Source organism: Rousettus aegyptiacus, unplaced genomic scaffold (assembly GCF_014176215.1).
Source record: "Rousettus aegyptiacus isolate mRouAeg1 unplaced genomic scaffold, mRouAeg1.p scaffold_m13_p_3, whole genome shotgun sequence".
NCBI lineage: Eukaryota > Metazoa > Chordata > Mammalia > Chiroptera > Pteropodidae > Rousettus > Rousettus aegyptiacus.
In genome coordinates, this window is record NW_023416306.1 from 28,827,060 (window position 1) to 28,839,395 (window position 12,336).

General features: G+C 45.2%; 1 protein-coding gene across 3 annotated transcripts in view; it reads left to right on the forward strand.

The window, feature by feature from the left end:
- Positions 1-12,336, forward strand: part of FBXO10 (F-box protein 10) — a 53,304-nt gene that overhangs the window by 28,758 nt on the left and 12,210 nt on the right. For 2 of the 3 annotated variants that reach the window (XM_016146226.2, XM_016146225.2), the window contains exons 2-5: positions 418-1,008; positions 4,065-4,898; positions 7,351-7,500; positions 9,506-9,642. In XM_016146226.2, coding sequence (XP_016001712.1) covers positions 424-1,008; positions 4,065-4,898; positions 7,351-7,500; positions 9,506-9,642 — 1,706 coding nt within the window. In that variant the 5' untranslated portion in view covers positions 418-423. The remainder of the gene's footprint in view (positions 1-417; positions 1,009-4,064; positions 4,899-7,350; positions 7,501-9,505; positions 9,643-12,336) is intronic. The other variant, XM_036238818.1, reaches the window with a different exon arrangement.

Genomic DNA, 12,336 nt, shown 5'->3' on the forward strand with positions numbered 1-12,336 from the left:
GCAGAACTGAAGGAAGAACTGAAGTTTCCAAGGCATCTGCAGGAATCTGGAATCGGTATCACTAGGACATATAATGTGCTCACTTTTTTTCTTTCTCTTTTTCAATTTTTTTCTTTCATTTCTCATTTCTGCTTGGCTCTGGTACCACAAGGTTTTCCACAAGGTGGGGAATGTGGCTGCCAACGTTTCTGGGATCATATTTCTATAATGTGTGACCAAAGAGAAAAGAGAGTCTGACCTGCTGATTTCAGGTAGAAAAATCCCAGAGAAAGATTCTGATTGAGGGGATGGAGTCCTATGATTGGCTGGGCCTGTTCACTTGCTCACTCCTAGGGTCAGGAAAAGGCAGAGAATATTTTAAGGGGGACCATAAGCAGGGTCAACAAAAACCTCTTTTGTTCTGTGTCTGTCCCCCAGGTGACCATGGAGGCTGGCGGGCTCCCCTTGGAGCTGTGGCGCATGATCTTAGCCTACTTGCACCTTCCTGACCTGGGCCGCTGCAGCCTGGTCTGCAGGGCCTGGTATGAGCTGATCCTCAGCCTCGACAGCACTCGCTGGCGGCAGCTGTGTCTGGGCTGCACCGAGTGCCGCCACCCTAACTGGCCCAACCAGCCTGATGTGGAGCCTGAGTCTTGGAGGGAGGCCTTCAAGCAGCATTACCTTGCCTCAAAGACATGGACCAAGAATGCCCTGGACTTGGAGTCCTCGATCTGCTTTTCTCTATTTCGTCGGAGGAAGGAACGTCGTACTCTGAGTGTTGGGCCAGGCCATGATTTTGACAGCCTGGGCAGTGCCTTGGCCATGGCCAGCCTTTATGACCGAATTGTGCTGTTCCCGGGTGTGTACGAAGAGCAAGGCGAAATCATCCTGAAGGTTCCCGTGGAGATCGTAGGCCAAGGGAAGTTGGGCGAAGTGACTCTGCTAGCCAGCATTGATCAGCACTGCTCAACCGCACGCCTGTGCAACCTCGTCTTCATGCCGGCCTGGTTCTCACCATTCATGTTTAAGGTGGGTGTCCACACCAGATGGATGCCTCTCTAGCCCTGACTCCCAGGCCTTGGTGTCTTCTCAGTGGGTTTTAACCCCTTTTTTGTTGGAATTTAGAGTTTAGTCATTAGTTCTGTAATACACTCCTCTGAGCTCTGTACCAGTTGAGAATAGGCATAGGGATTAGTAGAGATTAACGTTCTGCTTTATTCCTGGCAAAGCTGTATTAAAAAATGAACCTGAAACTTAAGGCCAAAATTGTTTTGTACTTCTTCCTTCAAAATTGGAGGAGCCAAAGTCACAGGTGGAGCAGCTAGGAGGGAAAGCCAGGTTCCAGGAGCGTGCCACACAGTGACAGAAAGCAAAGAACACTTCATGGTGGCATACCCAGAGAGAGCCAGATAAAGAGGTGGTATTGCAGGACCAATGACCTTCAGTGCATTAGCCCCACTCTGTGGCGTGTCAAGGAAAGTCAAGCTTTTTTTCTAAGGGTGACTAGAGAGAGAGAGGGTCAGGAAATATCAGTCCCAACACATTCTTTTTAGAAATACAGAGCAGAGATTGTGTTCAGAGCGAAGTGTGTATTGACGTGTTGGTAGCTCCTGGAAGAACAGTCTATAGCTTTAACATTGCCTAGAAACTGATTGCAATACCTAGATTATATACCTAGTCAATAAAAATTATATTGCCACCATTACCACCAATAGCAACTAAATTGTCTCACAGGTTTGTACTGATCATTATACCACCAATATTTACAATGTACTTACTGTGTCCAGGCATATGTTTTATGGACACTATTAAGACAGATCATGTCATTTGGTTTTATAGATGAGCAAACGGAGGCTCAACACTGTTAAGTGACATATGTAGGTCTCGGACTTAGTAAGGGATAGAGCTAAGATCCAAAGTCTATATTTATAATCTAGGTAACTTTCCATTTATGGCCTCATTTGATTTCCACAACAAATGTCTGTGGTAGACAGAGTAGATGTGGTATCCTTGTTTGCAGATGAGGGACACTGACACTCAGAGATGCCAAGTTACTTTCTCAAGTGGATAATTAGTAAGGTTAGATCCCAAGTCCAGGCCTTTGGATTCTAAGCACTTCTGTAATTAGATTATGCTGGATTTCTTGCTTTTGAGGCCTAGAATGTTTCAGATGATCTCCTTCTGTGCTGATTTGCAGACCCAGAAGAAGAGTTGTTTCCAGGCCCTTCACAATTCATATAACATTTATTCTTAGAGATGTGTTCATTTGGCTCTAATTCTTCCGTAGAAGTGTCACGTGGATCCTCAAGGGATGAGGCCTGGCCCTAGACTTCTTTGTAGACCAGCCCACCATCTGGCTTACTGCTTGGTATATATTAGCATTCAGTTCATGATTATCTTTTCACTAAAAACAGGGCTAGAGGCTAGGATGACTTTCACTGAAAAATGCAAAGGCCAGGGTGATTTCACAGCAGTTTTCAGTGACTTCTGAAGAGAACCTTAGCAATGGATCTGCATCTCCAGAGAGCTGATATTTATCTACAGAGGACCAAGTAAGAGAAAATAGACTTAAATTATAGCAAGGAAAAAACTAGGTTAGCCATAGGGAAGAACTTAGAGAGATTAAGGGGAGTTAAATTCTGGGACAGGCTCTCAAGGGAAGTCACTGCTAGAAAATGTAAGAATTGTTCAAGAGGTAGATGTGTTTGGATTACTCTGGGATCAGGAAATATTCTGTCATTTTATGGTTCATATCCATCTGATGAAATTTGGCGCAAAATCCAGAAACACTTCTTTTTCAGAAATATATAGTGGCTGGGCTTCTCAGTCAAGCCCAGAGAAGAGGCTCAGTTGAGTTATACTATGGGATTTAGCCACTTCCCCACTCCACCCCAGGGGACTCTCTGCCCTTTGTATCCCTGACTGCATATGATAATAGCTAACTTTTATTGGGTGCCAACTTTGTGCCTTGTGCCTTTTTGACTGGTAAGCCCCATGTTGCAGACAAAGAAACAGGCTTAGAGAGGTGAAGTAATTTGTCCAAGCGCTTGAAAGAAGCAAAGCTGGGAGCTGTCCCGTGCAGTCAGACTCTAGAACCCGTGCTTCTAACCACTGCTCAACATTGCCTGGCTATGGCAGCATACCTGTCCCCCTCTTTAGGAATATGGCCTGTTGGCTCTTTCTGTGCCCTACATGCACCAGTTGCCACACAGACTGGACTCTTTCCCAGCACTTGTGGCTGTCCCTCCTCACTGCCTGCCCCAGCCAAAGCAGGGCTCAGCCCCTCCTGGCCTGCTCTGTCCTGTCCTCTGTAAGCACTCAGGCTTCTGCCTGGTTCTGTCCTGAGTCTGGACACTAAGCTGGTGTGCTGCGTGTGCTGCAGAGCGGCAGGCTCAGGGGAGGGCACACACCTGCAGGGCTAAGAGCAGGTGCAAATGAAGGAAAGTGCTTAGAAGAGTGAGACCTAAGAGAAACACCACCTAATTTGACACATTCTTTATAAAAGCCAGACTCTGTCACTCTTAGATATCTTGGTAAAGTTGGGCTCACATTCCAGCTAATTCCTGTGTTTGTAAAAATTCAAAGCTCTCCCAGTCATTTCTGATCAGCCCTAGAGTGACGTTCTCCTGGTTCACCTGTGTTAACATGTTGATTCGATTTCTCTAAATAGCCCCCTTATCCTTCAGCTTCTTTTTTCTTCCCAATTTTTACCCCCCCCCCATAAAGTTTTATTGTCACTAGGCATTTTTGAGTATTAGGAGAACTTACCTGAGATTTGAGATTTTTAAGAAGGGCCCTGCTGCAGAGCATGAACTTTTCTGCCATGTTCTATTTCCATTCTTGTCTCCCTCCCTTTGGGATTAGAGGGAGATTTGGGCAACCATCTTCAAATTATTTTCTCTCTGATGCAGAGCAGCTTCCGGGTTTCTCTTAGGACCAGCTAACACTTGCCCTGGTGGGGAAGGGAACATAATCAGCAGGACAAATGGCTGCTGCATGCTTCACCCCCCTAAAGAGCAGTTAGAGTACAGACTACTACAACAGATCGTATCCCTGTTATCTCCATTTCTCTTTTTCATTCCCAGACAACATCAGGTCATGTCCAGTTTGACAACTGCAACTTTGAAAATGGGCACATCCAGGTCCATGGTCCTGGCACCTGTCAAGTGAAATTTTGTACCTTCAAAAACACCCACGTCTTCCTGCACAATGTGCCCCTGTGTGTCCTGGAAAACTGTGAATTTGTGGGCAGCGAAAACAACTCTGTGACTGTTGAGGGCCACCCGTCTGCAGACAAGAACTGGGCCTACAAGTACCTACTAGGGCTCATCAAATCCTCTCCCAGTGTGCTCCCCACAGAGGTTTCTGACTCTTTACTGTCCCTGGACCTGGAGAGCAGGGACCAGGCCTGGAGCCCAAGGACCTGTGACATTGTCATCGAGGGCAGCCAGAGCCCTACCAGCCCAACTGCTAGCTCCCCAAAGCCAGGATCCAAGGCTGGCTCACAGGAAGCAGAAGTGGGCAGTGATGGGGAAAGGGTATCCCGGACCCCAGACAGCAGCGATGGAGGCCTGAGTCCCAGTGGTGAGGATGAGGACGAGGACCAGCTCACATACAGACTATCCTACCAAGTGCAGGGCCCGCGCCCTGTTCTGGGAGGCTCCTTTCTGGGTCCACCTCTGCCAGGAGCTTCCATTCAGCTGCCCAGCTGCCTAGTGCTGAACTCACTGCAGCAGGAGCTGCAAAAAGACAAGGAGGCCATGGCACTGGCCAGCTCCGTGCAGGGCTGCCTCATCCGCAAGTGCCTCTTCCGGGATGGGAAGGGAGGCGTCTTTGTGTGCTCCTACGGCCGAGCCAAGATGGAAGGAAACATCTTCCGGAACCTGACTTATGCAGTGCGGTGTATACATAATAGCAAGGTGCTGTCACAAGGCTTCCTCTACAGAGCCATGAGGCCTTACTGGGTGACCAGGAACATGACTTTTGATTGATGAGAGGATTCCTGTGGCTATATGCAGCAAGGCCTTGATGGGGCTATTGCATATTTTTTTTAAAAATCACCTTGTTTTGCAACTTATAACACGTACTTGCCTCATGTATATCATCTAATTTGTACAGAGGAAAAAAAAATCTATTTTCCTCATTTTACACCATTATACCCCTCTTGAACTATGGCCCTCAGGGGATTTTGGCAGGAATCATGCAGCAGTGAGTCAATTGTAAAGGAACCTAGAAAACTGATATTCAGGGTTTTTGACAAAAAAAAAAAAAAAGCATGGTGTCTCATAAGTACAACTATATGATAAGTGGCCTCAATACAAGCAGGGAGCTGTGGGCAGGAGCACAGGGCTTCCTGAGCTGGCCCCTGTGCCCAGGACCAAGGCCTCAATGTAGCGGCCAAAGAGCAGCCTCCCTGTCTCTGCCCTCTAGAACCTCCCCAGAAAGGCAAAGGCTGGCCAAAGGAGCCTGGTCACTTGGGGCTCCACAAAGAAAAGTATCACTGACTGATGTTTTTTCTTCTTCGTGTATCTTGTAAGTTTTAGTTGAAAGGTATCTTGTATAGGATATCAGAGACTGAGGTATATCGTATTTATGTGTGGAAATGGGCATGCTTCTTTTGTGAGGCTCTTAGGGGGCCAGGGTTTGAGTCAGTGTTGTCAGGGATGGAACCATTTGGGATTTTGTTGTGGTTATGATTATCCTCAGTGTCCCACAGCTTCACATTCCTCTAGCATTGCCTTGTGCTGGTTTGCCAGTGGCTTTTCTCCTCCTTAGGCCTTCCCTTTGCTCCTGCTCCTCGGAAAGGATCTCTCTATGCTTGTGGCCCTCGCAGAAGTAGACTGCTGTCATCTGCGGCTCTGCACTGGCCAGCCTGGTGGCATGGTGGCGAGGTTTCACTGCGTCCTGGTTCATTGTTAGTCTTTGGTCGAGGACCTCAGGAGCAGGCCCTTTTCAGTGGTCCTGCCTCACTCCCAGCACTAGAGGGCCTCTAATGGTCTAGACTCCAGATGTTTTTTCCCACCTCCCCCAGGGGTAAAGGGTTTTTTTTCTCTCTTCCCTTCCTGGAGAGTGCCAGGCTTGACCTATAAGAAAGTTAAGGGAGAAAAATCCAGGAGGAGCTTAATGCTTTTCCCACAGTGGCTGCTGTACTTTCCCCCCAAGCTTCCACCATGAGGGTGGTTGTCTCCATCTCTTGTCCTGTTTCCAGTCTTTCTTCGTGGGCTCCTCGTGAAGTTCATGAAGTGAATAGATGCAGCTCCTCCCAGAGTTTCTGTACTTTCATACTGGTTCACACTTGGTCTTTAACAATCTGTTTAAACTTTTCACTAAATTCTTTTTCCCAGCTTATATGACACCTGCATCCATTCAGATAAGCAGTTGCTTACATCTTGTCTCCTGGGAAGCACCTGTTTTCCTTAGATTTCAGGCTAGTTGGTTGTCCTGCAACCTGAGCTCTCTGATGGGTCAGGAAGGTTATGTTTTTGTATCTTCTAGTAAGTATAGGAGCAAAGCTCTTTCCAACTTTCTCCATCCTAAGCAGAAGCTGAAAGTTTCTTAAAATTATACTTCCATTCTAATTTACCTCTCCCAGAATTTTATCCCAACATAATATACTTTTATTATTAATACCCAGTTATTTAAAACAATGTAAGTATGTTATCAGTTCTTAATATACTTATTAAATGCAAAAAGAAAATGTGAGTGGCAATACATTCCTTTAATAAGCTGTGTGCTGGGTAATGGTACCTTGTTTAAAGGAGGATTCCTTATATCAGTATTTCTAATTGTCCCTTAGTTGGGAATTCCAGTGGCTTTTCCACTCAGGATAATAAACCAAGAAAGTTTCAGAGTGGGCAAGAATAAGCCTTTGTTTTATAAAGTGAAAGGGAAGGTGGGAGATGAGAACCTTACTCTCCAGTACTTTCTCAGGCAGGTGAGTTTTTGTGCAGGCATGCGTTTAAGTGATGGATCTGGAATTTGATTCCATTCAAAGTAGCTGTGCCCTTGGATCCCTGGGGAAATCTGTGTAACCCCAGTGTATGCAGCTTGAAGCAACTGAGTCTCACCTTCTCTAAGGGTCCTTTATTCCGCTCGGAAGTTGTGAGTATGGAGCACAGGGCCAAGCTTTGATCCACGTTTATTAGGGAATCAGTGTGAGGTTGGTGAAGAAGGCAAAGCCAGAAAGGACACAGAGATGGCTCTGTCCCTGTGAGCACACAGTTGGATAGTGGCAGAGCTGGCGCTGAGGCACTCCTCTTGCCTACAGGTTGAGCAGCATGGATCAGATGCTAAGGAAAAGGCTCTGTTCCCACGTGATTTTTTAAAAGACCTTTGTGACAGGAAACAAATGGCTTTCTCCTCTCCGTTTAGGTCGTCATGCTCAGGAATGACATTCACCGCTGCAGAGCATCGGGCATCTTTCTTCGCTTGGAGGGCGGAGGCTTGATCGCTGGCAACAACATTTACCACAATGCGGAGGCTGGTGTAGACATCCGGAAAAAGTCCAACCCGCTCATACTGGTACTTCTCTCTGTCTTCATGCCCTTTTCAGGGCGGCTCTTACTTCTCACAAACCTTTTCCAAGGATATTTAAATAAACGTTGCCATCTCAAATTTATATTGCTTCCTGTTTCCAAGGGGTTCCTGCCCTTTTCCCTGTAGTCTCCTTGTCAGTAAGAAAGATGACAAAGAAATTTCACAGGATCCTCCCTCAGCCCTAGTATGCTCTGGTTGGCTTTGACTTTGGTAAGAATGAAAATCACAACATCTGCCCTAAAAGACACATGGATCAAAAATAAAACACCAAGTTAGTTCATTCTTTACTATAAAAATGGTATTTAGTTCTGAAGAGTCTTTCATGGATATCGTGAGGCCATAGTGAGTTCAATTTTATACCAGTATAAAAACGTAGACTTAAAATCCTAGACTATGAGGCCTGTGACATGAGAGAGCAACCCCTTTCCACCCTGGCCTTCCCTAAGAGAGATTTCTCAGAATTTGAAAACTATGACAGATTTTTTGTGGGTCTAGAAAAGTAATATCCTCCCTTATGTGTAGTGTTTATTATATGCCAGGCACTATCCTAAGCACTTTGTATTTATTTAATCATGTTTTAATCCTTACACAATCTCATGTGGTAGAATTTTTATCCTCATTTTATAGGTGAGACATTGAGGCACAAAGAGGCTGAGGATCTTGCCCCAAATCACACAACTAGTGACCAAGCTGAGTTTTGAATCTGTGCTGTCTCAGGGTCCATGTTCTTAACCCATTATATATAGACTGCCCTTGCAAATGCAAAGAAAGGAAAGTCCTAACTATGTTTAAAAAGACCTGCCTAGCCAGTGTCCTCTTCTAACCCCTTCCTCTCACTGTGTTTCTGCTATGCAGCTGGTGTTTGATGCATGGCCTTGGTGTAGGAAATTACTGCCACTGTTGCCAGAGAGATGAATTTGCTTCCCAGAGACAGACTGGCAAGGGCCAGTTTCGCAGGTGGAGGTGGGAAGGGGGTGTTGCATATCAGCCCTGGCTTTGTGAAAGGGTATCCATGGAAATGCCATTCCATACACCCACTGTGAGGGACTTCCGGTAGGCCATGGTTGCCCTGGTGAGTTGGCTAAATTTGTCAGGAGGAAATCTGGAAAGTAAGTAGGAATAGGACAGCTTGCAGCCTGGAATACTTTAAAGCAAATTGTTTTGGAAGAGAAACAGCTAATTTCCTAGTTTAAGTATGGGATTGTATTTGGGCTGTAAATTAATGATTAGAATGAAACAATTTTATTATAGTTTATTGTAATCAAAAATTTTTGTGCAAAAGCAACTAACTGACTGGGAAACGGAAAAACTAAGTTAAGATCTGGCTCTGCCACAAACATACTGTATGACCTTGGGCCTATTTCCCCATTTGCACAAAGAGGTATTAAATGAATATCTCTAAGGTTCCTTGTAGCTCACATACCTATGACTTCATGCCCCATGAAACAGCTAAGCTCCCCAGAACCACACTGTTTCTTTACCCTCCCCTGAATAAGGAGTGAGGACTAGAAGCCAAATGGCTCTCACCCTTCCCTGGATATGGCCCCCTTGGGACTGCATTTGGCTAACATTCTTGTGTGCTGGGGTTCTGCCCTTCCCAGGCTCCCCAGACCCTGGCAGGCATGGCCTTGCCAGATGATTGTGTGTTTGGGGGACTCTTTGGAGACTCAGTCTGTTTCCAGGAGCATGCCTTGCCAGTGAAGAACAAGAGCCCTCAGCAGTAAGAGCTGGCATCACTATATCCCAAGAGGCAGGGCAGTGAACACTCCTACCTTCAGATTCTCCCTGATAGGTTCCCAGATGTGCACCTGTGCAGGAAGGGCAGAGCAGCAGCAGGGTCCATGCACTTCGTCGTGTGCTAGGGATCTTCCGGGGATGCTGTTTTCTCCACTGTGTTCATCCCGGCGCTGCCGTGGGAAGGTGGTTGAGTACTCTGCTTCGCTCTGGCATGTCTGATCTGTCTTCTGTGGTGTCCCATGTTCACTTACAGTGTAACCAGATCCACCATGGCCTTCGCTCTGGCATTGTCGTCCTTGGCAATGGGAAAGGCATCATCCGGAACAACCAAATCTTTTCAAATAAGGAAGCTGGCATTTATATCCTATACCATGGAAATCCAATTGTGAGGTATGCACCACTGTACCCAGACTGTCCTGCTCACCCGTGGTCCCTTCTTTCCTCTCTCATCTCTGTTTTCCTACTCCCTGTCTTTCTTCCATTTGAAAACATTTTCATTTACTAAAACAACTGTACAGACACAAGCAAAGAAGAGACTTCGCCCATAATCCCACCACAATAGCACAATCACTTTTGTGTTTCTGTGCTCCCTTCCCGTTAGCTCTGCAGCCATTCTATTCAGCAGACATTACTGAACACTTCCAATAATGATAACAAAGGTAAACAAGGGGCAGGCCTTGCTCCCTAGGAGCTTACTCTAGTCCGGAGGACACATCCTTGCGCAGAAATAACTCTAAGGTAGAGATGGCATGGAGATTTCAACACTGGTCAGTTGGTCGTGGCTACTGGGACGCTGTGTAAAGATCTGGAGGCTACATCTGGCCTCAGCATGGAAGCACGCCAAACTCAATCAAACTGTCGGTAGAAGGGGCAGTGGCACTATAGAGACCATGGATCTCCCCTCCCAGCTATCATTTCGGGCAGACTGTAGTAAATGCTACCAAAGTGGTTCCAAGAGCGGGAAGGAACCATTCTAGGGGAGTATGGGAAGGCCTCATTTAGGAGGTGGCATTGGAGTTGGACTTTGAATTGGGTAGAACTTGGACTGTGGTGGAAATGGAGATGGACATTCCTAGTAGAGGAACAACCCGAGCAAAAGCAGCAGGGCACACCAGATTCAGGGGTTAGCAAACAGTCCACCGTGGCTTGAGAAAAGGTCTGACACAAGGTGTGACATTGGTATAAAATATTTTAAATTGGGACTATCCCAGAGAATCTTGGGTACCCTAGTTACTATAGCATGACCTTTTATTTCCTGGTGGCAGTCTATCTCTGCTGTGCAGCATAACGGAAATGGATGATGGAAAGAAAGCCTTGGGCCAGGTGAGGGAGGCCTTATGTAGACCAAGCCGACAAAGGTGGGGTTTATTTTGTCTAGATAATGGGAAATTGTTAAAGGCTCTGAGCAGAAGACTTGCACAGTTATGTCTGTGCTTTAGGAAAATAACCGACATCAACGTGCAGTAAATACATTCTGAGGCTTTTTTCTCCTGCATTATTCCATGTGTACTTTTCCATGCTGTTGCATGGCCTTTATCACTTTGGAAAGTTTCAGAACAGAACATTCCATTGTTTTCATATTCTGTAATTTTTGAACCAGTCCCATAACTGTTAGTCATTTGTGTTTTTTTTTTTTTTTTACTGTTATAGACAACTTACTAAAAAACAGTGGCCATAGGGCTCTTTTTTCATCTTTTGCATTATTGCCTTAAGATAAGAGTATATTCGTTTGTATGCATATTATTTATTGAACACACACTCTGTAAGGAGACAGTGATATAAAAAGTGTGTAAGAACAGTCTCTGTTTTGTGGAGTTTACCATTTCATGTTGGAGATAGAAATACAAAAAACCATGAGGGAAGACTCACCAAAACAAGCACTTTAATAGTTCTTTATGCAGATGCCAAAGGAGTCCAGCCACAATTTCAGCTGAGCGAGTTAGGGACAAGCATATTTAAGGGATAAATAGGGTTTTATGGCCAGGGAAAAGGCATTCTGGGCTCAAGGACAGTGAAATTCAAGGTATGTCTTGGGGAAAGAGGGGGAAAAAATGTATGTCTAGACAGGAGATGTCCTGGGGGATTGAGCAGAAGATTGGCCTACAAAGGCAGGTTGATGCTGGAGTGCAGAGGACCTTAGATGCCAAAGGTGGCAGGTAGAATAATGACCCTCCAAATAAATTTATGACCTGATTTTTGGAATCCATGAATATCTTACCTTAAATGACAATAGAGACTGTGCAGATGTGATTAAGTTTAAGAGTTAATTCTTAAAGTGGGATGGGGAGATTATCATCCTGGATTGTCCAGGTGGGCTTGGTGTCATCACAAAGGTCCTTAGAAGAGGGAAGCAGAATCAGGGTCAGAGAGCAGGACATGTGACAACAGAAGCAGAGGTCTTAGCCTGATGAGGCCGCAGGCTAAGCAGTGTGGGGGACCTCAAGAAGCTACCTGCAAAAAATCAAAATGGTTTCCCCTCAGAGCCTCCAGAAGGAATGCAGGTCTGCCGACACCTCGTTTCAGCCATTTAAGACCCATTTTGAACTTTTGACTGCTTAAACTAGAATATAATAAATTCGTGCTGTTTAAAGCCACTAAGTTTGTGATAATTTGTTATAGCAGCCATACAGTAAGCCAGGAAGTTGGGACTTTACCTTATGATTTCTGGGGCATTGTTGAAGTGTTTTGAGCAAGGAATGTTATAAAATCACATTAGTGTCTGGGGTTTTTAAAACAGTCACTTTGAGAAAATAAATTGTGCTTTTTTCCTTTATGTTTCTTTGTAATGGTACGTAAAGATTTAGGGGAGGGTACAGAATGAATTTTGAGATCTCTGAAGTTGCATGAATAAGGTAAAAACATTTTTTTTTTTTTTTGCCAGTGAGAGCTGTATTACCTATTCTTTTTTTTTTTTTTTTTTTTTTTTTTTTTTTACTGCCTTGGCTGCAAGGAAGCACAAGGCTCAGACTGGCTCATTTGCAGTAAATATCCCACCCTCGGTTCTTGGAACAAAGATCTCTCCCCTTTTCCCAAATGTTTTCTGATACTTCTTTTATCTTTATTCTGCCCGCTCTATGTACACAC